General features: G+C 45.6%; 1 protein-coding gene across 1 annotated transcript in view; it reads left to right on the top strand.

The window, feature by feature from the left end:
* CACNA2D3 (calcium voltage-gated channel auxiliary subunit alpha2delta 3) overlaps positions 1 to 25,949 on the top strand; it is an 866,841-nt gene that overhangs the window by 374,991 nt on the left and 465,901 nt on the right. The window contains exon 6 of the mRNA XM_080820180.1: positions 19,475 to 19,606. Coding sequence (XP_080676306.1) covers positions 19,475 to 19,606 — 132 coding nt within the window. The remainder of the gene's footprint in view (positions 1 to 19,474; positions 19,607 to 25,949) is intronic.

Below are 25,949 nucleotides of genomic sequence, written 5' to 3'. Positions count from 1 at the left end.
CCCTCCGCTTCCTCTCAGCTCCCCAGGAAGAGTCCTCTGTCATCAGGACACCCTGTCATGGCTCTGATCCCCTTCTGACAATGTGAAGGGGATTTGTGCATTCAGAAGAGCAGGCAAGTTTCTGGGCATTCATCACTGCTCCCTCCAGGGAAGACCGGCTCGATCTGAGCACACTTAGCCAGTGTTCTGGGGAATTTGCTGTTATCCTGCATGGCTTTGTTCTCATTCCCCCTGGCCGTGGTACAGAGATGCACGGAAGTCTCAGGGTCCTCCATCTGCTTCTGCTCGAGGCACCCCCAGGTGTGTGGGAGACCCCAGGCCCACCTCTCCTGAGGCTGGCGCTTTATCTGTGCAGCACAACCAGAGGGACCCCCGTTCTGTGTGCATGGGTTGTTTTGAGCTCGTGGAAATGTGACCCCTGGAATTTACTTATTCTCTTTGCATTGGTGTTTGCCGATAAAATGTGGTCCAGGAGACCTACCTATAGGGCTTTGCTCCTAACTGTGTGACCTTGGGCATGGTATTCAGCAGCTTATGCTCAGTTTCCCCATAGGTCAAGTGGGAATTATAGGGGTACCTACCTAACCGTCGTTTGGAGAATCAAATGTTAGATGTCTTCAGATAATTCCTGGCTCACCCTGAAAGGTCAGGAGTTGTCGACTGTGTGGGTTTTCTACCACCTTTTAAAGGTGCCTCTGGGGGTTAAATGACTTCAGTTCTCTATTGCCCCAGCCTCCTCGTTTGCGAATGTGCACAGAGGGCCTAGAATAGACAGAATGAAGTGGACTGAAGCCTGAAAAGTGCTTAGACACACGCAAGGTGTGCATACATGGCCGTCGTCTGTCATTACTTTTAGTGTGATCTGTTTTTGAAATTGAACCCACTTTTCCCTTTTCCTGTGTTCATTCTTATTCAAACAAAGCCTAGTGAACGGTTATTAGTACCCTTTCCAGGACCACCAGTATCGCTCATATTCCCTTGTATTTTGCGCGCGTGCATGTGTGACGTAGGTGTGTCTTCCTGGCTTTTCTTCTGCATGGGTTTGTATATGGTTGTGCACCCAGTTTCCATGGGAAGGTTCATGTCTCTTTGCCTTGCCCGACCAAGGACATCCCAACTGGAATTCACCTCCCTGGGGCCACGTGGACAACAGTGCTTATGCGGGTTTAGTGTGCGTGCATGCTATGAATATTCTTCTCTCTTTCCAACGCTTTCTCTTTTTGAGATTGGAAAACTTGAGCCTGAGGCTGTGGCTTGCAGAATGGGAGCCCGAGGGTTCTCCTCTGCTTGAATAAGGAAATTGCCAAGGAATAAATATGTTCAACTGTGAGACTAGTGAGATGTGCTGGAGAGCATCTGTAAGGTCAGCCAGCTTGTGGCCGGGCATCTCAGGACCAGGTGTGCAGACCTGGCAAGGAGCAGGCTCTGCTGCCTTGCTGGAGAAGAGGAACCATGGTCCATTTTACTCAGACAGAGAAAAAGAGGTGAGCCTTGAAAGCCTACACGTAGTAGCGAAATTACCGCCAACTCAATTTGCAGTCATCTTGGAAAGGACAAGCTGCTGTCTCTCCCTTCATGAATTTCTGCAGGGAACAGACCCTGCCAAGCCAGCCTCATCTCCTTCCCTGATCAAGTGGCAACCGGGCTATTGAGCATGATGATTGTCCCAATTGTCCTTTTTGCTTGGCCCGTGAGGCAGAGGTAGAGTCTTGGCAGTTCTTGGAAATAATGACCTTCTACAAGAACACCCAATTCAGAAGCAGCTTCAAACTCCTGTTGCCTTCGTAGACAAAAGTGTTTACGTTTCTCCTCTCATCAACAGACTGGTTGCTGGTCCATTTTCAGCTAGAGTAAGAAACAGTAGTGAACTGGGAGACCACTGCTGAGTTGTAGCGGTAATTGAAATGCCAAATGCAAAACTAAATATAATTTGCCATTATCCTCCCCGAGATACTGTGGGTGTTTTGACTTCGTGTGAAACTAGTCTAAGAAATAAAATAATCCTTTCACCTGCTCCTGCTATCTTATATTTAGGTGATATGAGAAATTGTTGAATAGGACTAAGCCTACTTATTGTCCAAAAATATTTTAAAACAACTGATTTGAAGAGCCTGTAGAGGCTGAATACGACTCCTCTCAAAAATTCTTATCCACTCGGAACCTCAGCCTGTGACCTTATTTGGAAACGGGGTCTTGGCAGATGCAATTTGTTAAGGATCTGGAGATGAGATCATATTGGATTTTAGGGCAGACCCTAAATCCAGTGGCCGGTGTCCCTAGAAGAAGAGGAAGGCACACAGAAGCACACAGAGAGGAAAGCCACAGAGAGAGAGAAGTTGAGATTGGAGCTTTGTGTAGACACAACAGTGGATGCCAGGGGTTGCCAGTAACCACCAGAAGGTAGGACAAGACCATGGGTCAGTGTCTTCCTTAGAGAATTCAGAAGGAACCAGCCCTCTGACGCCTAATTTCAGACCTTGGGCCTCCAGAAGCGTGAGAGACAGGACTAGGAAAGTGGCTCACCAGCCAGGGCCCTTCTGAGTCCTTCTGGACCGGGGGGTGGAGGTGGGGCTGCCTGGGGAGGTGGAAGGCATCAGGGTAAGGAAAGAGAGAGGAAGGCTGAGGAACCCTGCTGAATCAGAGACTGAAGGGACCACACAGAGAACGTCGTGTGTGATCCTGGATCGGTTCCAGGCCCAGACAAAGGACAGCAGTGGGGCTGTTGATACAGTTTAACTCAGATCTGTGGTTGAGTGCTGGTATTGTCGGCGTGCCTGTTGTGGTTTTGGCTATTGGACTATGGTTAAGTGAGAGCTTAACATTTGGGGAAGCTGGGTGAAGGGTATATGGTTGGGGTTTTTTGCTTGTTTTTCATTTTTGCAACTGCTTTAAAGTCAAAGTATTTCATAATGAAAATTTCTAACAGTGGTACAATGTATAGGAGCAGGGATGATTTGGGACACGGTCAGGACTGTGAGCTGGCTCCCGTGCACATTTCTGTAGGGAAGACACAGCCATTGTTTCTCAGTACGCTCACACTTTTCTTACCCTTGTGAGGAAGGCCTATTTATTGATTTTAAAGCAAATCCCTCCAAATACTCTGGGTGTGAAGAATGTCACCCATAAAAACAGACCCCTTTGGGTCTGTCTCCTCGCTTGAAGTGGGATGCCATGCTGCTGTTCCAGAGGAGTGTAATGTGTGTGGCCCAGGAAACCCATATGTGCAACAGAGAGGGAGGGTTTCGGGTGGAAAGCGGTGCATACAGCACAATCCCGTGTTACACAGATAAAACACAGGGACGGGGGAGTACGTGGCCTCCTGTCAGGATGCACACAGTGGATATCAACAGAACTGGGGTGAATTTCATTTTCTTTCTGGTCATGTGGGGTTTTTTGGTTCATTAAATATGAAGCTATTTTTTTTTTTAAGGAAAAGAATAAGACTATTTTTAGAGGGCATTCTCCACTCTCTTCCCCCTAAAAAAGAACTCTATGTTTGGTCTAAGATAAAAAGCCCTAAGTGGAAATTTCTTGCAGAATATATTTATTATTCCACTCTCTCCCCACGTAAGACTGAGGCTGGGGCTCTGTCGCTGCTCTCAGAGGTGGCCCACACGACAGCACGGTCTGTTTTGGTGGTCTAGTTAGAGTCTGAAATATCCAGCTGAGGAATAGGCTTGGCTCAAGACCTCAAGACTTTTCTTCTCATTTTTTCTTTTTGAAACACTGTCTGCATTTTGTTTATCAAAAGGTCTTTCTTTTTGGCACAATTAAATAGACTTTAGAATTTGCAGTTGTGGGTCCTTAATATATTCATCCCAGGATGCCTTTGTGCATCTGTTCTATATTTCCATATTGTTTTTGCTAATAGTTTTGGAGAGATTTTAAACATTTGAACCTCTTTTTTCCCCCCCTTGCTTTAAAGACAATGTCTGGAGAAAGTTAAGGGCCCAGAAAGTTATTAATTTTTTTGTACTCCTCAGTGCACTGGAGTCAGCTACTTTCAAGACGAAAGGGCCCATTTTTCCTTGCCCTTCCTCCCTGTCTCCTTAAATAGACTTTGCATTCTTCAAAAGGATTGGAATGGCCCTCTGGTATGAATTTGTACTGATCCCATATGCTAATTAACTATGTCTTGTCCCTAACTCAATTGTGAGAGATAAGATCTCCACATATATATGGTAAATTACATAATATATCTTAGAGAACAAATATTGAACAACTTAAAAATTGAATATGTTTTAAGTAACGTGTTTTTTTTTTCTTAAATATTTCTACCTTTTATGATGGGCTGTTATTGTGGAACAAGCTTTATCATCTTTTCTTCAGATCTCTTGTTGTCGTTGGTACTGATTCTACCACCCCGGGGCCATGCAGCGACCAAGCTGGCCTTCTTTATTTCCACCTGGTAAACTCTGACCTGACATCATGGATATCCTTGCTTGCTTTGGGACACTCTATGAGTGACACAGCTTTCTGTTCTGACCAACACTTTGTTATATGTTAATCACGGGAACGTATTGGAATAGCAACACCTTTAAATTTACATGTCCTCTAACTCACATACAAAATAGAACTAAGCTATTTAAAGAGAATCAAACAGACCAAAGGGTGAAATCATGGTGGGTGAAATAAGAAAGTGGAATTGGATTCTAGCTGCAGAGACGGCTTGTCTTATTTCTAGGGAACTGCTGTAATAAAATCAGTCATCAAATGTGTTAGGACTCCGAAATGTTATTGGAGTTTCGATTTGCTCTGTACTTCTGGCAGTCTAAATGATGTTCCAAACTGTTTAATCAAACCACTGACATCTTTACTACTAGAAGATCTTTCCAAACAAGTGTTTCTACAAATAGGAAAATAATGAAGTTTGGATTACTAAAATTTTTAAAGACTTTATTTATTTATTGGACAGACAGAGATCACAAACAGGCAGAGAGGCAGGCAGAGAGAGAGGGGGAAGCAGGCTCCCCGCTGAGCAGAGAGCCCGATGAGGGGCTCGATCCCAGGACCCTGAGATCATGACCTGAGCCACCCAGGAGCCCCTGGACTACTAAAATTTTTAAAAGATTTTTCAGACTTTGACTTAAAAGCGTGCTTTTATGAAAACAATTCCAGCTAAACATCCGTAAGTAGCTCTGTCCTTGAAGGTTTTGGAGATCAACCTCCATTTCTGAAGGTTTGTCCTTGTCATACATCATTTTTGTAGCCGCTGACTTCTTCCTCTTTTGGTGCAGTTACTGTTAAATATGTCTGTCTTTTTGGTCTTATCTTAGTAGCAATATTTTCTTCTTTTTCATTGTTATTTGTAGCATGTAATCTGCTAGATTTGTAGCATTGTTTCCCATGAAATACTTCTTTCTCTCTTTTTGTTTTTTTTTTCTTTGCATCCCAAGAGATTATCCTTTTTGCACTAAACTTCCCTTGATAAAGTTCCTTCTGTCTGCCATGCAGTTATAGAACGCTCAACAGACCTCTTGTGCATAGGTGCGTGTGGAAATGCTTCACTTGGGGAATGGTCCTGCCAAATCCAAATTCTTTAAGTGAATTAGTGCTTGGGGAAATAGTCACATGGGTTTTGTGGCCTCTGAGATAGTATTTTGGGTGATCGTGACCATATTGGAAACTTGGAGGACGTGTTTATGGTTTGGCATGCTTACCTTCTTCTTCTTGCCAGTGGCACCCTGGATTACTTTTAGGGACCCATTCTTTATGGATGCTAGGCTTGAAATCGGACCCAGGGCTCAGCAGGTTTACACAGGTTGGTCAGCATGCCCCATCCGCATCCTGTGCTGACTAGTTCAGAGATGGGTTTACAACGGTCAAAGTCAATAAACGTAAGGAAACATTTGGAGATCTCACATCCTACCCCTGAGTAGAGTGGGAAAAAGATTCGTGGCTCCAAATGCTGCAGCAGTTTTGTGACCCTATAAGAGGAACAGCTAGAGATGCTGGCACAGAGGCTGCTGGGGGAAAGGCCAGGTGTGTGAAAGAAAGGGTCTGAGGGTAAAGCCAACTCAGCAGGTTGCAAGGTAGAAAGAAAGCTGGTAACCCAGTCCTTGGTGAAACCATTGGCAATCTTGGGATCAAGCTTCTCCTTAACCATCCCTACCCCTCATCTTTTTAGTTCTATAGACTCTTAACTTTTCAGGTATTTTGAGTGGGATGTTTGGTTCTTCAAATTGAAAAGATTCCCAACTTGATGTAGTAGAGGCTGCATTGAATCAATTGTAGTGAACACGCTTAAATAATCTCCAGTTAAGCAACGTAGTGGGTTAATTAATATTCTTCATTTCTGCTCCCATCGGTTAAACACTTTGGCTGGTGTCGAGAGTGTGCTAAATGCCCACAGCTAGCAAACTGCCCCAGTGCTCAAAAGGCCATGATTGTACACGCGATGACTGGCCATGTGTTAAAAGTAGGTGTTCGATGTGTTATTTTAGAAATGATTTCTTGTGTCTAACCCTTTTTGGTTAACCAGCCAACTGTACACCATGATCATATCAGAGATTAAAGTGTGTACACACAAGCATATACACACATAGTCATTGAGCTGCATTCCTCGTGGAATGGGGTGAGTTATAAATGGGGTGCTTGTCCATTTTGGTTTGCTAAGGATAGACCTGTTTTATGCTGCTTCTCTCTTATATTAATTAGAAAGGACCCCCTTCTCAAGGTGATCTGGTTTGGATGATAAGTTATATGGTTGTCCTCATTATAAACCACCTAATGGAATTAAACCTATACCCTGTGATTTTTCATGGCAAGAAGAGGGCATGGCCCTTGGGTGTCAGTGAGAACTGGCTACCGAAGGTCCATACACTCAATCATTTGGTCTCAATTAATTGGGTCTAAATGCTATTGTTCAGCAAAAAATAGTTGACGGAAGTATTTGCAGGATGAACGTGACCTCGTGGAAAGACAGCTGGAAGCTTATTGTTAATAGTGCTTGGTCAGCGTGACTGGCATCTGGCATCCTTCTCAGGGTGCATCACGATCTTCAGGAGTAGCGTGAACTTCCAGTAGTAGAGACCAGGGAGTTTACGACCTACAGATCTTCACGTGAAATTGGGCATCAGAAGCAAATTCCTATAATGTTCTGGCACTCTGAAGCCAGCCCCCTGGTGCCATATCTGTCAAAACCACCTTGGCATGAAATTGGCTTCCTCCCAGGGGCTCTGGGAGGGGGCAGATCTTCCTGCAGTTTACTAGCGGAGAACATGATCTGCTTCTTGGGACTTCTTCTTGGACTTTCTCAGGTGACTTCTGAGTCCTGCTTTCATGCTCTCAGGGCGCAGACCTAGAAATGCCCTTTGTGATGGGACCACATTTACCTTTTTATATTCTTGGGTCTCAATAGCTTCAGGAACTGGTCAGTTTCAGAGCAGGGATACATAGAGGATGTATTTATCTTTTATTGAAGAAAAAACACAATTTTCTTTGTACAAGGAACGGATGCGTTTGTTCCCTGTCGTCCCACACACTGTCAAGACTTGGAGGTGAGTTTCCGGCATGGGAAGCTGTGGGAGGGGATGGCACGGACATTGCTCTGCCGAGCCACTGGGATGCATTTTCCCAGCCCCTGTAGCTCACAGGCCACACTCGTGATGTCACCTGATTCTGCCCAACACCTGTATGTTACCTTCATGCTTTCCTTTAAAATGACTCTTTATTTCTACCTAAATAAAAATAGCCTCATCCTGAGCAATGATCTGAGTACCCATTGTTCCGTGCGTTGGTTAAAATTCTCTAACATCATGAAATACATAACTACTAAAGTCTTTATAAATTTCTTCGTGTTCTACCTGAAAGCACTTGCCTAGGATGGGTTGTGGTGTCTGTGTGTGTGTGTGTGTGTGTGTGCGTACACATTTGTGTTGGGAGGGGGTGTGGGCAAGGCATGAACCCCTTTTCAACTGTGGTTCCGGAAAGAGGAGAGCACACCCAGATCTCTGGCAGTAGCGTTCCATTTGAAAAGGTGTTCTCCTCTCATCAGAATTTAAAAGCAAATGATGACACAAATGATTCTATTACTAAACCTGGTCCTTCGGATCCCCAAACCCAGGCCATTCATTAGGCACCACCCCCTTCCTCACCCCAGGTCTTCTGGTTACAAACCAAGACCTCTAGATGACTAGAGATTGTGTCTGTAGCTCCTTCCCCATGACCATCCCCATCCCACCACCACTGTGTCGCCTGTGAAATAAGTAACAGCAGTGGGAACTAACACAAAGTCCTTCCTTGGTCCTTCCCGAGGCTCACCTTGGATCCCCCTTCTGCTGACCCCAGCCCTCCTGCTGACCCATCTTTCCTTCTTCCTCACTCACAACTCACCTTTCATCCCTATGCATCCCATCTTTCTTACCCACAGCCAGTTTTTCAGGCTCCTACCACTGTGACAGTCCTTAAAAGCAGTGCAGTGCAGAATACAGATTCCTTCCCATGCCCTGCCCTGGTGCCCCCCTACCCAAGCCAGACTCAAGGCGGCGTGTTGTGTCTTCAGTATAAAGCCCACAGCAGAGACAGGAGAGCCTACTCTTACTTGGTCTCCATGGGTTGAAAACAAACATCCAAGTGCAGCTCAGCTGCATTTCTGCTTGTAAATGTCCATAATCCCCTTATCTCCCTGCGTGGGATTTCTGGGCTCTCTGCAGGAGGGATGTGCGAGCCTGCTGCCCCACTGCCCTCCCCCAGCCCTCTGCTCCCTCTGCTTCCCTGCTCGCATGCTCCCCCCACTTCCTCCAGCCTGCAGCTCTGTGTCTGCCCCAGCAGTATCCCTGACAGCTCCTTAATTGCTACACGCATTTGTGTGGTTCCCTGGCAATTATATTTCAGACCCTGTCAGGGTACCTGCTGGCCTCGGGCTTCTGTTTATATTAAATATCAATAAAAAGCTGATAGCATCAGTGTAGATGGCAGGCTCACAAAATCATATTTTCCTGGGAGCCAGGCCTGTCCAGAAGATGGAAGGAAGGAATGTTTAAATTTTGTTCTCTCTTCTAAAAGGTTAAAATGAGAGGAGACTTTCTGAGTGACTATCAGGGACCGGTTCTTACTGAATGATGATGGCTCTCTCATCTCTACCTGGGTCTTGTCCTTTATTGCGTGTGACTTGTCATAATATCAGTTTTCTCCAGAATTGTTTCTTTCTGTCCCCACTGCCCTCCCTGGAACACAGGACAAGGCTTCACATACCCTAAATATTTTTAAGGGCTTATTGACGAAACGGGTGAGATTTCATTTGGCTTTCCTTTGAAGAGGAGTGTGTTTGGGGCAGAGGCCCAGGGCAGGGTGGCTCTGAGTCCCACAATCCCCTGCCCCGCCCTCCCCTACGGAACACCTCAGTCCCTCAAGGCTGTGTGGCCTCCCGTCACTAGACGTGTTGGCTCATCTTTTGGAAGGAGCCCAGGCACTCCCAGGAGCTGTGAATGTGCTGGAGAATGAGGGTGGAAGGCAGCTGGCCCCTGTGGACGCTTAGCAGCACCCAGAGGGAAAGCCTCGCTGAGGGTGTGCCATACCCAGATGTGGGGGCGAGGATTTCCTGTTCTTACGGTTGCCATTCTTTGGTGCCGCTTATGAATAACTTCTATCAGTGAGAGGCGTCCTGCAAGGATGGCTGGCAGGGATGTATGTGCTGAGGACTTTTCAGTGTTAGCAAATCTGTGACAGGCTGGTTATCTGGGGACACGCTTTTCTCTGTTGCCGTCAATAGAGTCTCCCGTTTGTGCGCGATCTGAGGAGCATGCCAGCTCCCCTCGGGCGACTCCCTCCTGCCACTGCGCTCAGGAGGACTGTTGTCGGGGCTCTCTGCTGTTGGCCACGCCCCGCAGGGATCCTGGGATGATGAAGAAGAGGGTTCCGGGCTTGGCTGTCAGAGCTCGAAACCTGGCCCTCGCATGTTTGCTGAGCTCGTTCTGGGTCCATACCACGGGCTTTCTCTCACGGCCATCCTATTGCAGGCCCCGTTATGACCCCCTTGAATGACAGCAGGAGCCTCTACGCACTCATTTCACCCTCGCTCACCGGCCCCCGCTTGGTCGGTCTCCAGAAGGCAAGGTATTACCACCCTCTCTTCAAACCCGCCAGGGACCACCACTGTTCTTGAGATCCACAGCAGACTGCAGACTGGGGTCTTCAAGGCCCAGCCGGGTCCGCTAGCCCTGACTCCTCCCACCCATTGTGGGTGTTTCAACTTGCAGCTGACAATCCCAGCATCACCTTGCCCCTCTCCCTCTGAATGCCTATTCATTCTGAAGATTCCAGCTCCACCAAATTGGTGCTAGCAGGACCTTCCCTAAGAGCACCTTTCCTAACATGGTGCTTTGCTCCTTCCTATACTAATCATGACTGTAATTTCATCCATAATGAGACAATTATTGATTTCTCTGCTTCCCGCACTGGTTTGTATGCATCATTGGGTTAAAGGCCATGACTGGTTTTGCCCACTGCTTTATCCCCAAATCCTAGCATAATGCCTGGGCAGTCAGCAGATATTTTCTGAATGAATGAATGAATGCAGCCATGCTATACCTAGTGCATGATTTCTACCCTTTAGCCAGCTTGTCCAATGTTAGAACTAGCTACTACAAGTGGAATAATTAGAAGAAAGGAGAAGCCTCAGTGAGCTTGACCAGGGAGCAGATGTCAGTGGATGTCAGTGGCTGGACAGGAAGTGGATTTGAAAAGGGATCCTGGGCCAGAACAGAGCGTCATGGGGCACCAGGCAGTGGGGTGCAGTCTCTGCATGGTGGGTTAGCAGTAACTGCCGATGCTTCCAGAGCAGGCTGAGTGATCAGGCCGTGTTCTGTGGCACGGATTTTTGAGCGAGATGCTGAGTTCCGGAGAGCTGCTGTGAGGGTCTTGCAAGGCTGGTGTTGTTCTAGTACTTTCTGGTGGAAAAAGGGTAACTCTGTGCTGACCTCATCTCTGAACCTGCCAACCATGAGGCTTGTTCCCTTTCCAACCAGAGCAAATCCTCAGGAAGGAATGAGGCTCTGGTTCTTCAGCTTTTTGTTAGAGACCTGAAGGGAGATTCGGTTGGTGGGAAAATAATCTCTTACATACCCAGCAAAGGAGGGCTTTTGAATTAGTCAACACCAGCTTAACTGTGATCTATAAGAAAATGCTGCTTTAGAATCAGAAGTCCCTTGAGATGTGCTTGTCTTCACTTTACAGTGTCTTATCCAAGATTTTATGTCTTGTAAGTGCCTCCTCTGTGAGCAGACCCCAAATCCAAATGTTGATGGTGACCGAAGACCCTTCCTGGTGGCTGGGCAACAGAGAACCCAAGGTGGATGGTTAGGGGGCTCTTATAGAGGGCTCCGAATTGGCCCCCAGCACCACCTTCTCTCATTCACCTTGTCCTCTTCAGCTCATGCACCGGTGAGCATGAGGTGCAGAGATGCTATGAGCATGAGGTGCAGAGATGCTATGTCTGGGCAGGAAGACACCCTGGTCCCGGCCACTTTCTCCAGGGACCACCCACTGCATTCATTTGCTGACCTCTGGGGACAGGCAGCCTGTGGCGAGCCACAGATTACCTGGTGTCTAGAGCAGGAGTTCCATGCTTCCCCTTTCTCCCACCCTCTACGACTGTCTGGTAGGCAGTAAATGAAGTTCAAGGCCTCTGTGCAAGTCTTCCTTCACTTAACAGTTTAGACAAGGAACTTAGCTAGTCTCTCCCTTGGACAAGGCGATGTACTGGGGAAATGGACTCTGGTGCTCTGAGGGTCAGTCGGTTTCCACAGGTGGAAAATGGGGTAGGAGGGGTAATTTGTGGCTGTCCTGCCTGGGACATGACACATTGCAAATGTTCCAGAAATGGCAACCTCTGCTGCTGTTGTCATCATCGTGATACTTTGATTTCTATCATATAATTTTCCTCTTCTTACCATCTCCAACAAAGACTTGGGAATGGTTTATTCCAGAAGGATAAGGAGTGACAAGGAGGAAGAAATGAGAGTTTCACCACAAAATTTAAAATATGTTAAGGAGCACCTGGGTGGCTCAATGGGTTAAGCCTCTGCCTTCAGCTCAGGTCATGATCTCAGGGTCCTGGGATAGAGCCCCACATCGGGCTCTCTGCTCAGCAGGGAGCCTGCTTCCCCCCCTCTCTCTGCCTGCCTCTCTGCCTACTTGTGATCTCTCTCTCTGTCAAATAAACAAATAAAATCTTTAGACAATTATTTCACATAGCAATGTTATTAAGGCAGTCATTTACTATTAAGAATATGTCGGGGCGCCTGGGTGGCTCAGTGGGTTAAAGCCTCTGCCTTCGGCTCAGGTCATGATCCCAGGGTCTTGGGATGGAGCCCCGCATCGGGCTCTCTGCTCGGCAGGGAGCCTGCTTCCTCCTCTCTCTCTGTGCCTGCTTCTCTGCCTACTTGTGATCTCTGTCGAGTAAATAAATAAAATCTTTAAAAAAAAAAAAAAGAATATGTCTTCTCCAGTACCACCTTCCTCCGGTAGCTCACAAAAGATATAATTAAAAAAAATTAAAATATGTTAAAAGAGAAGGGCTAGTTAAAGCGGATAGATTTAAGGCAAAACAAGCAAAATCAAAAAACAAGTGGAGTCACTGATGTGAAATCCCTGTAGAGAATTAACCCTGATATCTAGCACATGGAGACGACAGTCTGAGGGAGTCTAGAGCACCTTCTGGCGTTTGCCAGAGTGGTAGATGTGTTTTCCTTTCCTTTAGCTCTTCAGAGCCATGCAGGGTGGCTCAGCATCGGACCATCAATCCCCCTCATCCCTTTGGTTTTGGAGTTTCCAGCAGTTGGCTCCAGCTTTGTGAAGAGCAACCTGCATTTAATATCTAGCACGTCACTAAGTTTAGAGGAAGGGGAAATGTTTGGCAAATAAATCTATTTTATAATTCAACACACATTAATGGCTATTTTCCAATATATATAAGTGCTTGATAATTAGCATCAAAAATAGTCATTATTTAATCTATGATCTATTTAGAATGAATGAGAGAGATGTCACTTACTTGCTGAAATGGGAGACATGAAGACTATGCAGCCATTCTCCTCTTGTATGGGGTCCAATGTACAGCACTGGGCAAGGCTCCTGTGTGGGCTCTGTATACCCAGCCCTCCCTGTGCCTGTTGTAATGTCACATCCAGGAGACACACATCTTCAAAGACCTTTAGGAAATCCTGAGACCCTTCCTCCAGCTTGTTCTAGGCAGGAAATAACCCTTTTTACAAGGGCCAACTTCAGAAACCCCATTGAACGTGAATTCAGACCCTTCAAACAATGGTTTTGGGGTGAACAGTAGTTTGTAATTCTATATTAGCCTGTAATTATTTGTGGACACTCAAATTCACTAGAAAGGACCTGTATTTTGTGTTAGAAAATGTCAAGTTTAAACTAATGCAGTGCTGCTCATTCACTGGACAATAAATGATATTGAGAATAAAGATGGCATGCCTATCTGGGGACTAAGGTCTGGAGGAGAAACTCAAGTGCCAAGGCATCCATAAAAATCCTGGCTGCTCGAAGGAAGTAGGCTATGATGGCTGTAGATTTCAGAAGATAAGAAATTTGATTTTTGAACCATGAATAAAAATGTGGTGGGCCTTGGCATTGGCAGAGCACAGATTATGTCTGCTGGAAAACATATGCCTGACAGGAAACTGTCCATCTGCTGAGACTTTCACCATGGCCTGCCCATCTTGCCAGCTGCACCTGGAACGTTGTCCCCTTGCTTATGGGGCTCCAGGGGCACTCATTGCCTTGCTGGTTCCCCAGGACCCAGGTTTCTTCCTGCCTCAGGGCCTTTGCACTTGCTACTCTGCCTTGAAGCTTTTGCCAGCCAGTGTGTTTTTGAACTGACACCTTCTCAGCATCCAGGTTTGTCCTCAAAGTGGTCGTCTTGGACCACCCGATTAGAGTAACTCCCCTTCCCCTTCCTTTTTTTATTTTCTTCATCACAATCATTTCCATCTGGAGTCCTCATTTATTTGCCCACTGTCACCCTCCTCAGACTGAACTGTCAGCGTCATGGTCTGTCTGGTTCACTGCTAGATGCCTGATGTAGGAGGTGCTCAGTGCTTGTTCATTGCATGAACAAATGAATGCTGGAGTCATCAAGAGGATCTTGCCCTGATAATTGAAGCAAGGGACAAAGTGGCATAGGTTGAAGTCTCACCTGGATAGTCCTGGGACAGCTGAACTGCCCTGGGTGGGGAGTTGGGGACTCACCCCAGAGCTGTGACTAGTGGTGTGCCTGCTGACGGTAATGGAGCCCTCTCGCAGTTGAGCACCCTCAGTTGAGCCTTGTCTCAGAAGTCTTTGAGCAAGAGCTGCTCTGATTCCCCTTCTGCCAATAAAGACACTGGGGTTTGTGAAGGTAAGTTACAAGCCCAGGGCCACTAACTAATACTAGCTAAGTGAGGTCTCATATCCCAGACTCCCAACTCCAAAGCCTGCATTTCAGACTGGTGTTCTGCATGATCAGGGTGCTGCCCAGGGATTCTTGCTGCAGAGAACAGGGATGGAAGAAGTGGGGAGCTCTTCTTGGGACCTTATTTATTTATTTGCTCGTGCACGGCGTAAGTAATGGCCATGTTTATAGACCATTTTTGGATGTGCCAATTGCAGTGCTAAGTGCTTTACGTCCATTAATTTGCTTCAACCCAAAGAGCTGATTGACTCAGGAGGATGGGCCTTCGGATGACAAAAGGGGCTGCTCATCCAAAGATACAGAACTGAAATGGAAAGGTGTGTGAGTGTGCAGGGGAGTGTGCAGAGAGAACATCAGCCTTCTGTAACATCAGACAACCCCCATGTAGCAAAATGCAAACTTGTTGGGGGATGGGGAAGCACAGGTGAGAGCAGTTCCTCGGGTGGAAATAAAAGAAGGGAATGATAAGTGTGATTTTGGGGTGGGTTGTAGGATACATCGTAAAGACAAAGCAGACACGTGTGAGCTGCTTTTCAGATACAAATTGCAAATTGATCACAAAGGTGGTGTGGGACTTTGGTCTCTAAACATCTGCTAGTCGTCTGTTCTACTAAAAGCTGAACATCTGATAAATCTCTGACTGGCGTCAGAGGTAATTTAATGTCTCAGAAGGTAGAGGAAGCAGAAAGCAGAAGTGCTATTCCTGAACCTCATTTGACCACCATGAATAATAAGTTGGTGCTGAAGGGACAGAGACGTTGGAGGAAATGGCCAACTGACTTGGAGTTCACTTTACTGAGCAGAGATCACTGGGCATTGACATACACTGAGCATTCAGGGAAATGGTTTTAACCCAAGTGAGAGCATTGAAGGTAGGACCCATTGACAGAGACTGGGGAGAATGGTAAGCTCATAAAATTACAATGCAGACATGAGGATCCAAATGGTTTCCATTAAAAGGCCTTTAAACATCCTTCACTAAGAAAAAGGCATACAGTCTATTAAACTCAGATTTTAAAAAGAATACATACAAACCACAAAATATGGGTATATGGTTATGTAGCATCATTAAGGGAGTATGAACACATGGAGAGGGTCTAATGGTGGCCCCAGAAGATATGCCCAACTCCTAACCTCTAGTTCATCCTGTAGATGTGACTTTATTTGGACGTAGTGTCTCGCAGATATAATGAAGTTAGAGATTTTGAGATGAGATCATCTTGGATTTAGGGTGAACCCTAAACCCAGGGACCGATTTCTTTAAAGAAAAGAAGATATGACACAGAGGTACACAGAGGAAGGCCACATATAGATGGAGGAAGAAACTGGAGGGATTGTATCTCCAATGCAAGAAAAACTAATGGTTGCTGGTGACCACCAGAGGCCAGGAGAGAGGCTTGGAACAGAGTCTCCTTCAGAGCCCACAGAAGGAACCCATCCTGCCAATAACTTGATTTTGAACTTCTGGCCTCCTGAATAAATTTCTGTTGTTTTGAGTCACCGAGCGTGTGATAATTTATTATAGCAGCCACAGAAAGCTCATACAGTACATTGACCCCCTAAGCAGATTAGGAGTAGAAGTGGACCCAAAGCTCAGATTAGTCTAAGACTCCTAAAGAACGCTACATGAGGCAGCGGGGGAGCGGCGCTTTTAAACGAAGTTTGACACAGGTGGCTCAGTGGGTTGGGGCCTCTGCCTTCGGCTCGGGTCATGATCCCAGGGTCCTGGGATCGAGCCCCGAGTCGGGCTCTCTGCTCAGCGGGGAGCCTGCTTCCCCCTCTCTCTCTGCCTACCTCTCTGCCTACTTGTGATCTCTGTCTGTCAAATAAATAGATAAAATCTTTAAAAAAAAAAAAGTTTGACACAAAACACAACCAAGGAAAAAGGCAAACTTGCTGTTTAGGAGGATGCTGTTGTTTCTGCAAGTGACCTTAAGAAAGCACATCTGCTCAGCAGCCACAGAGGGAACGTGCTGCCGGGGTGCTGGTCCAATGTCCTGTTCACCTCCCCCACAGTAGAGAGTGGAAGGAACTGGGGGCCTGGCCTCGCGGTGTGATGCGAAGCACTGAGCCTTTGGACATGTCATTTCTGCTTTCTCTCAACCACGTTGGGAAAATGATTTTTAACTTCTTTAAAAACCCAGATATTTAGATGAAGTGCTCATTTTATAGGGTTAGCATTTTCCTGTTTCTCTTTTTCATCTCTCTCTCTCTCTCTCTCTTTAAAAGGTTTATTTATTTTAGAGAGAGAGAGAATACGTGAGCAGGGAGAGGAGCAGAGGGAGAGGGAGAGAGAATCTCAAGCAGACTCCCGGCTGAGCACGGAGCCTTCCAGAGGGACTCCGTCTCAGGACCCTGGGGTCATGATCTGAGCCGAAGTGAGGAGTCGGCCACTTGACTGACTGAGCCACCTCAGTGCTCCTCTTTTTTTCATCCCTTAGAGGACTAATAATCAACAGCAATTCAGGATTTTCCATTTTATTAAAATGGCTTGCTAAGCAAAATTGTGAAAGCAACACACTGTGATAACCTCATGAACTAGAGGACGTGTTATCTCAAATAACTGATCAAATAGGTGTGTGTCACACAGCCCTCATTTTAACTAGGCCATGTATTTTTAGTGATTCTACTTCCTTTGTTCACCATGCCCTGGGAAGATCAAAGCCCCTTTTCCTTAAAAGGCATAATTTCAGAGGGAGATTTAGTGTCCAAATGATTGGTGAAATAATCCTCTGACCATTACCATTCTTTTTGCATTTCTGAAGGAGCTCACAGTCCCCCAAGGGGCAGTCTTAGGTTTCTAGGACCACCTGAGGGCATGGGTAGCCTTTTATTACCCCCAAAGAAACCACAGTCAAGAAAATAAATGCTCTAACTAGAAACTGTTTTTTGACTCCTTAACATGTTGAGACAGTGAGTGAGTAAAATGGAATTTTTGCTTCTAATTGTGGAAAGTTTTTATATGATGGCAACATAATTGAGGCCATTGATGGAGGAGGCAAGAACCATGGAGTTTTCAGTGTCATTATTGTATTTACCTCTTTGTGGATTAATTTAAGTGGATTTTGAAGCAACGAGTGAGTCACAATAATTATTTTCAAGCTTGCACAGGAACAATAAAGGGTTCCATTTTCCAGGATTGTGAGGATAAAATCTTTCTCAAAATTACTTTGTGGTCAAGGGTTGAATTGGTTATTTTCACTCTCCCAGCCAAAGATGTGGTTTATTATAGTTTATAAGAGTTTGAGCACTTACCTTTGAAATAAGAGTCAGAATCCCACTGGTCTATGGAATCCGGGTAAGTGATCTAAAAGAATAGTCAGGCTAGAGGTAAGACAATACAAGACATCATGTCTGTCCAGTGGGTCAGACACCATTTTGTGGACTCTGTCTCATACAACTTCTGATGAGCATCGTGGGGCAGTAGGCTGGCAATGGGCAGGCCACTGTGGAAGAGGGATGGGGTACATGGCCAACAGTGAGTTTCCTTGTTACTATACCCAATGCACTTGAACATTTCCAGCATTATTTTGCGTATTGATTTACTATGCCACTTGAGGACTAGAGTGACCAAATCTGTCTTCATCTCCTCACCCCTCCTCCCCCCATGTAGAATAGAGGAATCTTTGGAATAAAGATGCCGTGGTGGGATTGCTATGATGTGGAAGCCCACAGGGAATTATGGTGAGGGTGCTGGAATCCAGGTGAATGGAATTGCTACACGGATGACTCTGTGAAGGCCTTTTGCCATTTGTCCTCTTCTGTAGATGTGCTTAACCTTCCAAACAGCCCTTTAAGATGGGTATTATTATCCTATTTTACAAATCACAGATCAGAAGCTTTGTCATTGATGAGTGGGTGCTTTTAGGAAAGAACCTAACATCCTGGTACTCTGTGTCCACCTGTGAAGTATGGAGGACAGCAATGGAACCTGTCTTGGAGGGCTGCGGTAGGGGTGACAGGAGGCGAGCTAAGCACAGTGCTTGCACCACAGGAAAGACTCAGTAAAGGTTTCTGCTCCTCTCCCTCCTCTTCCTCATCATTAACATGCTCACCTTGTTGTCATTCTTATCATGCTGGGACTGGGTAATGATCTCCCCTCTTAACAGAATGTTGCTTTATGTGGCATCATTTTGAAATAGGATCTCCAGTAGTTTTAAAAAAAAAAGGGTGGATGATCATAAAGCGTCCTTAGTGATCCATTCAACCAATAGGCAAACAATACAGGCTTATTTTCCTTCTTTGTCTTTGCCCTTCATTCTTATCAATGGGCATAAGGCAAGGGGTTCTCTTTCAGCTACCAAGAATGAGGAAAGATTTGTTCAGGGGATCAAAGGGGAGAAGAGTAGACAGTTTCTGGAATCTGGTGAACAACCTGTGTTTTCATCCATTCATCCATTCATCTCTTCATGCGTCCATAAATGTTTGGAATCTCTGCCACGTACTGGTCGAAGGGATACAGGAGAAGACCGAGGGAAATGGTTCCTGCCCTCCTGGAGCTCACCCTCCGTTGAACAAAAGAAGTAGAGAGATGTAGTGATGTAATTCCAATTTACTTATTTAATTTTTTTAAAAGCAAACTTTTAAGTCAGAGGCGGAGAGGATTGGAATGGGACAGTATTGGCTGAGGTCATCGCGGTGAGAGAAAACACATTTTTCCAGTTTTTTTTTTTTAATTAAAAAAAATTTTTTTTTCATTTTTCCAGTTTTTAATGCTGGGTTCTGACTCAGGAGAAGAAAAGGTGGAAAATAATGCTGAGAAGGCCTCTCTTTGCTTTCTCAAGAACTCTGTGCCCTGGAAGGTTGAAAGTTACAAATGGCAGGGGTGGGTCTTTCAAGTAAGGAGTCACGAATAAAGGCTCCTGGGTGGCTGTGGGGGCTTGGGCAGGATAAGGAAGTGCCAATGTATAGAGTTCCCAGGAGCTGAACATTGGGGAAGCTACACCTTTCTTCACAGATTTCTGCAGGATGAACCTCATGCTGGTATCGGCCAGCTCTGAGGGATGCTGGAGGGTTCTCTTTCACTCTGGTTTGTAACATTTGTCTTCCCTTTCTTTTCAGACCCAGCAATCGTCAACGGGGTTTATTGGTCCGAATCCCTAAACAAAGTTTTCGTGGATAACTTTGATCGTGACCCATCCCTCATATGGCAGTACTTTGGAAGTGCAAAGGGCTTCTTCAGGCAGTATCCAGGTGAGTATCCCTGCCTTGAGACTTATGATGGAGATTAATGATCTTGTGATAGTTTTCTTTCGTGCTCAGGGTTAAATTATTTTTCCCTCCCGTTAAGAGAAAATGAAAGATTAAACTCAAATCAGTTGAATCTCTTGTCAGGGTGCAGATAGGCATGGGAGCATGGCATCTGCATGCGCATGCGTGTACGTGCGCAGGAGAGTGCGCACGTGTACATGCGCAGGAGAGTGCGCACGCGCACACGCGCCGTGCCCTGCGCACGCGCGCACACACAGGCATTTAGATCTGCGTATGGTTTTCACATCTTTCTCAATAGAGCAGTTTATAGAGCTGCCACTAAAAATGAGGCATTAGAGCGTGAAACGCACCATATTTGATCTTTCTGGGCAAGGGTTTGCTTTTATTAGTATGAAACTACTACAAATTCCTCTTGTCGTCGTCTTCGTTACCGTGGAAAAGAACAAGTCATCATTGGGCTGAATTAAATTCTAACCCAAGGTGTAAGAAATGGAAAATTTGAACTTGGGTTTCCCCACTCCGGAGCGGACTGCCCTTGGAGGAAGACATTGCGATGACCAAAGCACCACTGGGGTCAGGGTCTCATCCTTGGGCCTACCAGTCGCACCTTCAGATGGGTTTGCCTGTCAGTTTGTCCCTCATACCTTTGGAGCAGGTGTTCCTTCTGAGGCCTCCCCACGCCTCTGCTTTGCAATAAGAATTTAATTCTGGCTTGGTTTGAATTTTAATTAAGAGAGGAAGTTTTAATTTTGCTCACAAGTTGTGAAAACAGGACTGGAGGCTACAATCGTGCCAACATCACAGCTGCAGAAATTAACAAGCTCAACCTAAAAGAAGGAAAAGACGCCCTGCATAATCTTGGAGCAATTAAGTGGAGTCTTTTATGTTTTCATTAAGTAAGACTAGGCACCTGATGTCTTCCCACTTTGAGGCACAGAGACCGTCAGCCTCCGCCTCGAGGAGCTGTTTGCCCTGCACACAGCATCTGTCCCCTGAGACTTGCCTGCCAAGTGTCTGCTTTGCCAGATTACTCAACATTTCCCAAGAGCCTTGTTCAGCAGGGCATGCGTGGTTCCTCCTGGAGCTCACGGAAATTTAAACGATAAGCATCCTGGTAAAGATAATGTTATAATAAACAGTGGTCTATTAAAGTTCCAGTGTCACCAAATTGCAGTCTGCTTTGATACCCTCAACAGAGTAAATTCAATGCTGATGTTGCTGAAAATCAAGTGCGGTAGGGGGCTGATCCATTGAGGAAGCCACAGGGAACTCTTACCATCCTACCATGGGGGGCATTTGGATCGAGGTAGAACTGATAAGAAGAAACTACAGATCATCTGTTGTCTCCATTAGCAGGAAGTCCTCAAACTATGGTCATGAGGAAATTTGAAAAAAAAAAAAATGAAAATAAGAAGGTGCATTAGTCATCTCAGACTGCCATAATAAAATACCAGAGACTGGATGGTTGAAACAACAGACATTCATCTGTCATAGTTCTGGGGGCTGCTAAGTCTAAGATCAAGGTGCTGGCGGATTTGGTTCTCGGTGAGAGCCCTCTTTCTGGCTTGCAGATGACCACCTTCTCCCTGTCTCCCCACATGGTAGAGAGTAGAAGCTCGGGTATTTCTTACTCTTTGTAGAAGGGCTCTAATCCTACCATGGGGTCTCTATCTTCATAACCTCATCTAAACCTAATAATCTCCCAAAAGGCCCTACCTCTTCACACCACCAAATAGGGTAATGTTAGTCTTCAACCTATGAATTTTGGGAGTGGGGAGTGGGGGTGGGGTGACAAACTTCACTCCATAACCAAAAGGAATCTTCATGAAGGTTGTATGTAACAGGGGAGACTAATTTAATTTATATACAAGGTTTTTTATCAGTCAGAACAGTGGACTGAGAAATGCTTCCCATTTTTATGATATTTGTAGCAGAATTTTCACTTTATAAAATTCTTGTATCTTTTCTATATTAATAAAGACCTGAGTCACTGCCCTCCTAAGGGGTTTCACTGCCCTGATAATGCCTTGTGCTCATTCGGTGCTTGATTCTGAACAGAGAACACACCTCTTGTCTCTTGGACATAAAATGATCATTAGAAGAGTGATCCATGGACATTTTTTGCTTGGATTTCTTATTTTCAGGATACTTCCTTCCATGTTTAGAGTGGTATAATAGTGTGAATCAGTGGTAAGGGTGCATGTCCTTAAACAGAAGGGATAGGGATAGTTCTTCATTCTCACATAAGTATGTCCCGAGTTCTTATTTTGATCCAAGCACTATGTGAGGTCCAGAGGAGAAAATGGTGAAACTGAACAGTGAAGATCTCTGCCCTCATGCAGCTCCCGCTCTTGGAGAAATGCATTCCTTCCCATTCCAGCTAGCTCTGGCAAGGAATGCATTTATTGGCCCATGTAACTTGAAATCTAGGAAATGTGTTGTTTTGAGACCCAGCTGGGTCCCAGTGTTCAGCATTGTCATTTGTATTGTGAATATTTCCTCCCCCCATTCATCTCCACTTTTCTCTGTTCTGACCATGTTTCACTGGCAGGTGATCTCCTAGTGATGGCGAACATGGCTGTGTGTTTGCAGGATTAGTTTTCAATTATGGTCGCAGAGGAAGAGAGAACATCTGACCCATTGTCTCAGATGAAAGTCCTGGGGATTAGTCTGGTCTGGGTCCCATGCCCCCACCTCCTCAAGTGAGGGAGCCTGTGCAGTGGGAAGCTTAGCCATCTGAAACCATGGGGAATGGTCGGGATTACTATGCCTTGCCCGGAGGGGATCCTAAAGGAAGGGATTTCCCCCTTGCCTGGAGGGGATCCTGAAGGAAGGAACAAGAACCACCAGGGAGACAGAGATAGGTGAACAGGTCATGATGATACAGTGTGTTTCATGCTAAGATTGGGGAAATAGAAGACGCTAGGAGATCATTAAGGAGCAGCACAGTCTCAGCTTCTGGAGGTAGGAAGATGGAGTTCCTGGAAAGGGAATTTTAGTAAACATCAGCGTAGTAGCATACCTGTCATGATGATTTCTCTTTCTGTATAGATTTACCTAGGCCTCCACAGGCTCACCGTAGGTCCTAGGGGCATGTGGCAACACCTCCATGTGCTGCCTTTTGGATGATGTCGTGTTCTATGTCTATAATGTCTGATATGGTCATGAGCATGTGAGATGAGCCTGATGAGACTGAGAAACTAAAATGAGAATTTTACTGAACTTGAATTAATTTAAATCTAAAATTAAATTGCCACATGTGGCTTGTAGCTATCCCATTGAACAGTGTAACTTATGGGAGGAGACTATTGTGGGTCTGATACCCAGTTTCTGAGGTACTGGTCTACCTTTCAGTATCTATATTACTGAAAGGTCTCACCAGACAGAAAACTTTGGGGAGGCTCTTCTGAACACCAGCAACCACCACAGCAACAAAATATTAGTAAAGGGCCTGTGAGCTCTACAGGATTGGTTAGTCAGGCCTTATCAAAGCTCTCTTTATTTGCGTGTCATCCTTGGGAGTCTTTGGTGGTGCTGATAATATTAATGTCATATTAATACTCGTGATGATGATAGTTGATAGTGGCCCCCATTTATTAAGCGCTGTGCTGGATGCTTACACAAGCATTGTCTGGTTTAATCCTCACCATGATCCTGAGAGCTGGAGTCATTATAATCTGCATTTTGCCAATGAAGAAACAGACCAAGAGGTTAACCGACCGACCAAGTCATACCAGCGGGATGGGAGGGAGTTGCTGATGGTGTTAATATTTTCACCACTTCTTCCATGCTTTGTTCTCATGGCAGTTCTTACTCTATAAAATAGGAACTCTTCCCTGTAATCCTGAGCCATCAGGCTTTCAATCCCATGTCCTTTGCTGGGATATCTGCCCCAGGAGAGTGTCATATGGCTATCACTCTGTTACCATCTTCAAGCCTACATATTTGTATGTATTTGTTGAATGAATGAATCACTCAGTAGATCAAAGTTTACCAGATCTATTGACCTGTCACTGGTAGCAGCAGCCCAGCCTCTGTAGAGCCACTGCTTCTCTGGGAAGCTGATCACCAGCTACTGTCTGGTGGGACTCAGTGACCAAGGGGGGAACTGGCATAAACACAGTATAGAGCTATGGTCCCTTTCTTTTCTCTACTGCTCCCTTTCTCTACTGCTTCCTCCATGTCTTCCCAAGCCAATGACTGCATTGTGCCTTTTATTTTGAGATTCATGCCAGCCAACCTGGTGGCATCCCAAAAAGGCATATTGTCAATTCTAGAAATTATATAGCTCATGCAGGTGCTTCCTGGTTAAGTGTTGATTTCCCGGTTCTGAAAGATTTAGGATGAGCCAACTATTATTTCTCTGGGATTTGAAGTTACTTGGACACATTCAAAATATCTGTGTTTAACTACCATATGATCTCCCTGATATGAGGAAATGGAGATGCAACATGGGGGGTTGGGGGGTAGGAGAAGAATAAATGAAACAAGATGGGATCAGGAGGGAGACAAACCATAAGCGACTCTTAATCTCACAAAACAAACTGAGGGTTGCTGGGGGGAGAGGGGTCGGGAGAAGGGGGTGGGGTTATGGACATTGGGGAGGGTATGTGCTATGGTGAGTGCTGTGAAGTGTGTAAAGCTGGCGATTCACAGACCTGTACCCCTGGAGATAAAAATACATTATATGTTTATAAAAAAATAAAAATAAATAAATTTTTAAAAAAATCTGTGTTTACAAAAAATTATACACTGGAAAGTCAATATGTCCTAGGGGAGATAGTACCACCTGGGACAGGGTTTCCTGAAGTCTGTCTCCTGAAACGTTTTGTTGTGAGATTGGAAAAGGAAGGGCTCAGTGGTCAGTTAGCTTGTTCAATGCTGCCTCTGTGGATCCAGTTGCAGAGATTCAAGATGACGTCAACAGATTCAAGGCCCTTAGGTGTCTTCCCATGCGGGGCACAGAAACCAGTTTTTTATTTATGTAACTCATGCTAACACCCAGAGAACTTCTCATGGGACAACTTCATGGAAATGCCTATATAAGGAAAAGCACAGTGGGTGGGGACTTGGGAGACAAGTCCTAGTCACAACTGGGAATCTCGGGAAAATCTTTTGAACTCTGAGAGCCTAGAATCCCTGCTATGTGTTGAAGATTTTGACCCTAGAGTCAGGTTTGGGCAAGATGGCCCCTCAGGGCCCATCTAGTCCTGACTTGAGTCAAGGTGTGACCTTTGCCACCTTAGGCAGCTATGCCTAAAAATGTCTCAAGGTACTGTCTTCATCCCCACTCCATGTATACCTCAAATCCTCACCAGGAAGGGCCTGGGTCTCATGGTTCCTGCTGCCACCTCAGTGTCCTTTCCTCTGGTATAGACATTCTCTATGCACAGCCATACCTGAATTTCTCTAGTTCCTTGAACTTGATATGATCTTCTCAACCTCAGGACCTTTACACATGTCATTCTCTATGCCTGGGGTATTCTTATTCACCCTGTGGCCACCATTTATTTTTGTTTTATAAGTGCTACCTATCTTCAGTAGGTTGAGAAGTGTCTCCCCCCAAATTTATGTCCACCTGGAGCCTCAGAATATGACCTAACTTGGAAATAGGGGTGGTACGTTGGGATGAGATCACAGTGAATTAGGGTGGGCCCTAAATACAGTATGAATGATGTCCTTATAAGAGGAGAGGAGAGACACAGAAGGAAAACAGAGACAGAGACTGAGGTGATGCAGCTACAAGTCAAGGAGCACCAGGATTGCTAGGAACCAGCAGAAGCTGAGAAGAGGTGAGGAAGTGTTCTTCTCTAGAGCTTTAGAGGAGTGTGGCCCTGCCAAGACCTTGATTTTAGACTTCTTTTCTCCAGAACTATGAAAGAGTTCTTTCCTGTTAAGCCACCCAATTTGTAGGACTTTTGTTATATCAGCTCTAGAAAACTAATACATCTTCCTTCTGCTCTCAGTTGAAAGAAGATCCTTCTTCCCATTAGAGATTGGAATCACCTTTTGCATCCTACCATAGCATCAGGCACTTCTTTGTGACATCTCTGGTGCACGTGATTTCTCTTCATGTGCCAGCTGGCCTGCTTGGCATGAGGCCTCCTGAGGGCAGGCAGGGGCCAGGCCTGTGTTTCTCAGTCCATCACCTGACAGAGTACTGGAGTTTGATGAACATTGTGATGAGTAGGCAAAAGGCTCTGGGGTTGTCCCATCTGTTCCCCTTTCCTCTGGAATTGTATCCTTTCCCAGTTTTCCCCAACAGACAAAATTTCCCGTCAGCTTTTCAAAAAGCGCCAAGTACAGCAGTGCTGGGAGGAGTTGC

This window comes from Martes martes, assembly GCF_963455335.1.
Source record: "Martes martes genome assembly, chromosome: 1".
NCBI lineage: Eukaryota > Metazoa > Chordata > Mammalia > Carnivora > Mustelidae > Martes > Martes martes.
This window is presented reverse-complemented; position numbering and strand designations above follow the sequence as displayed.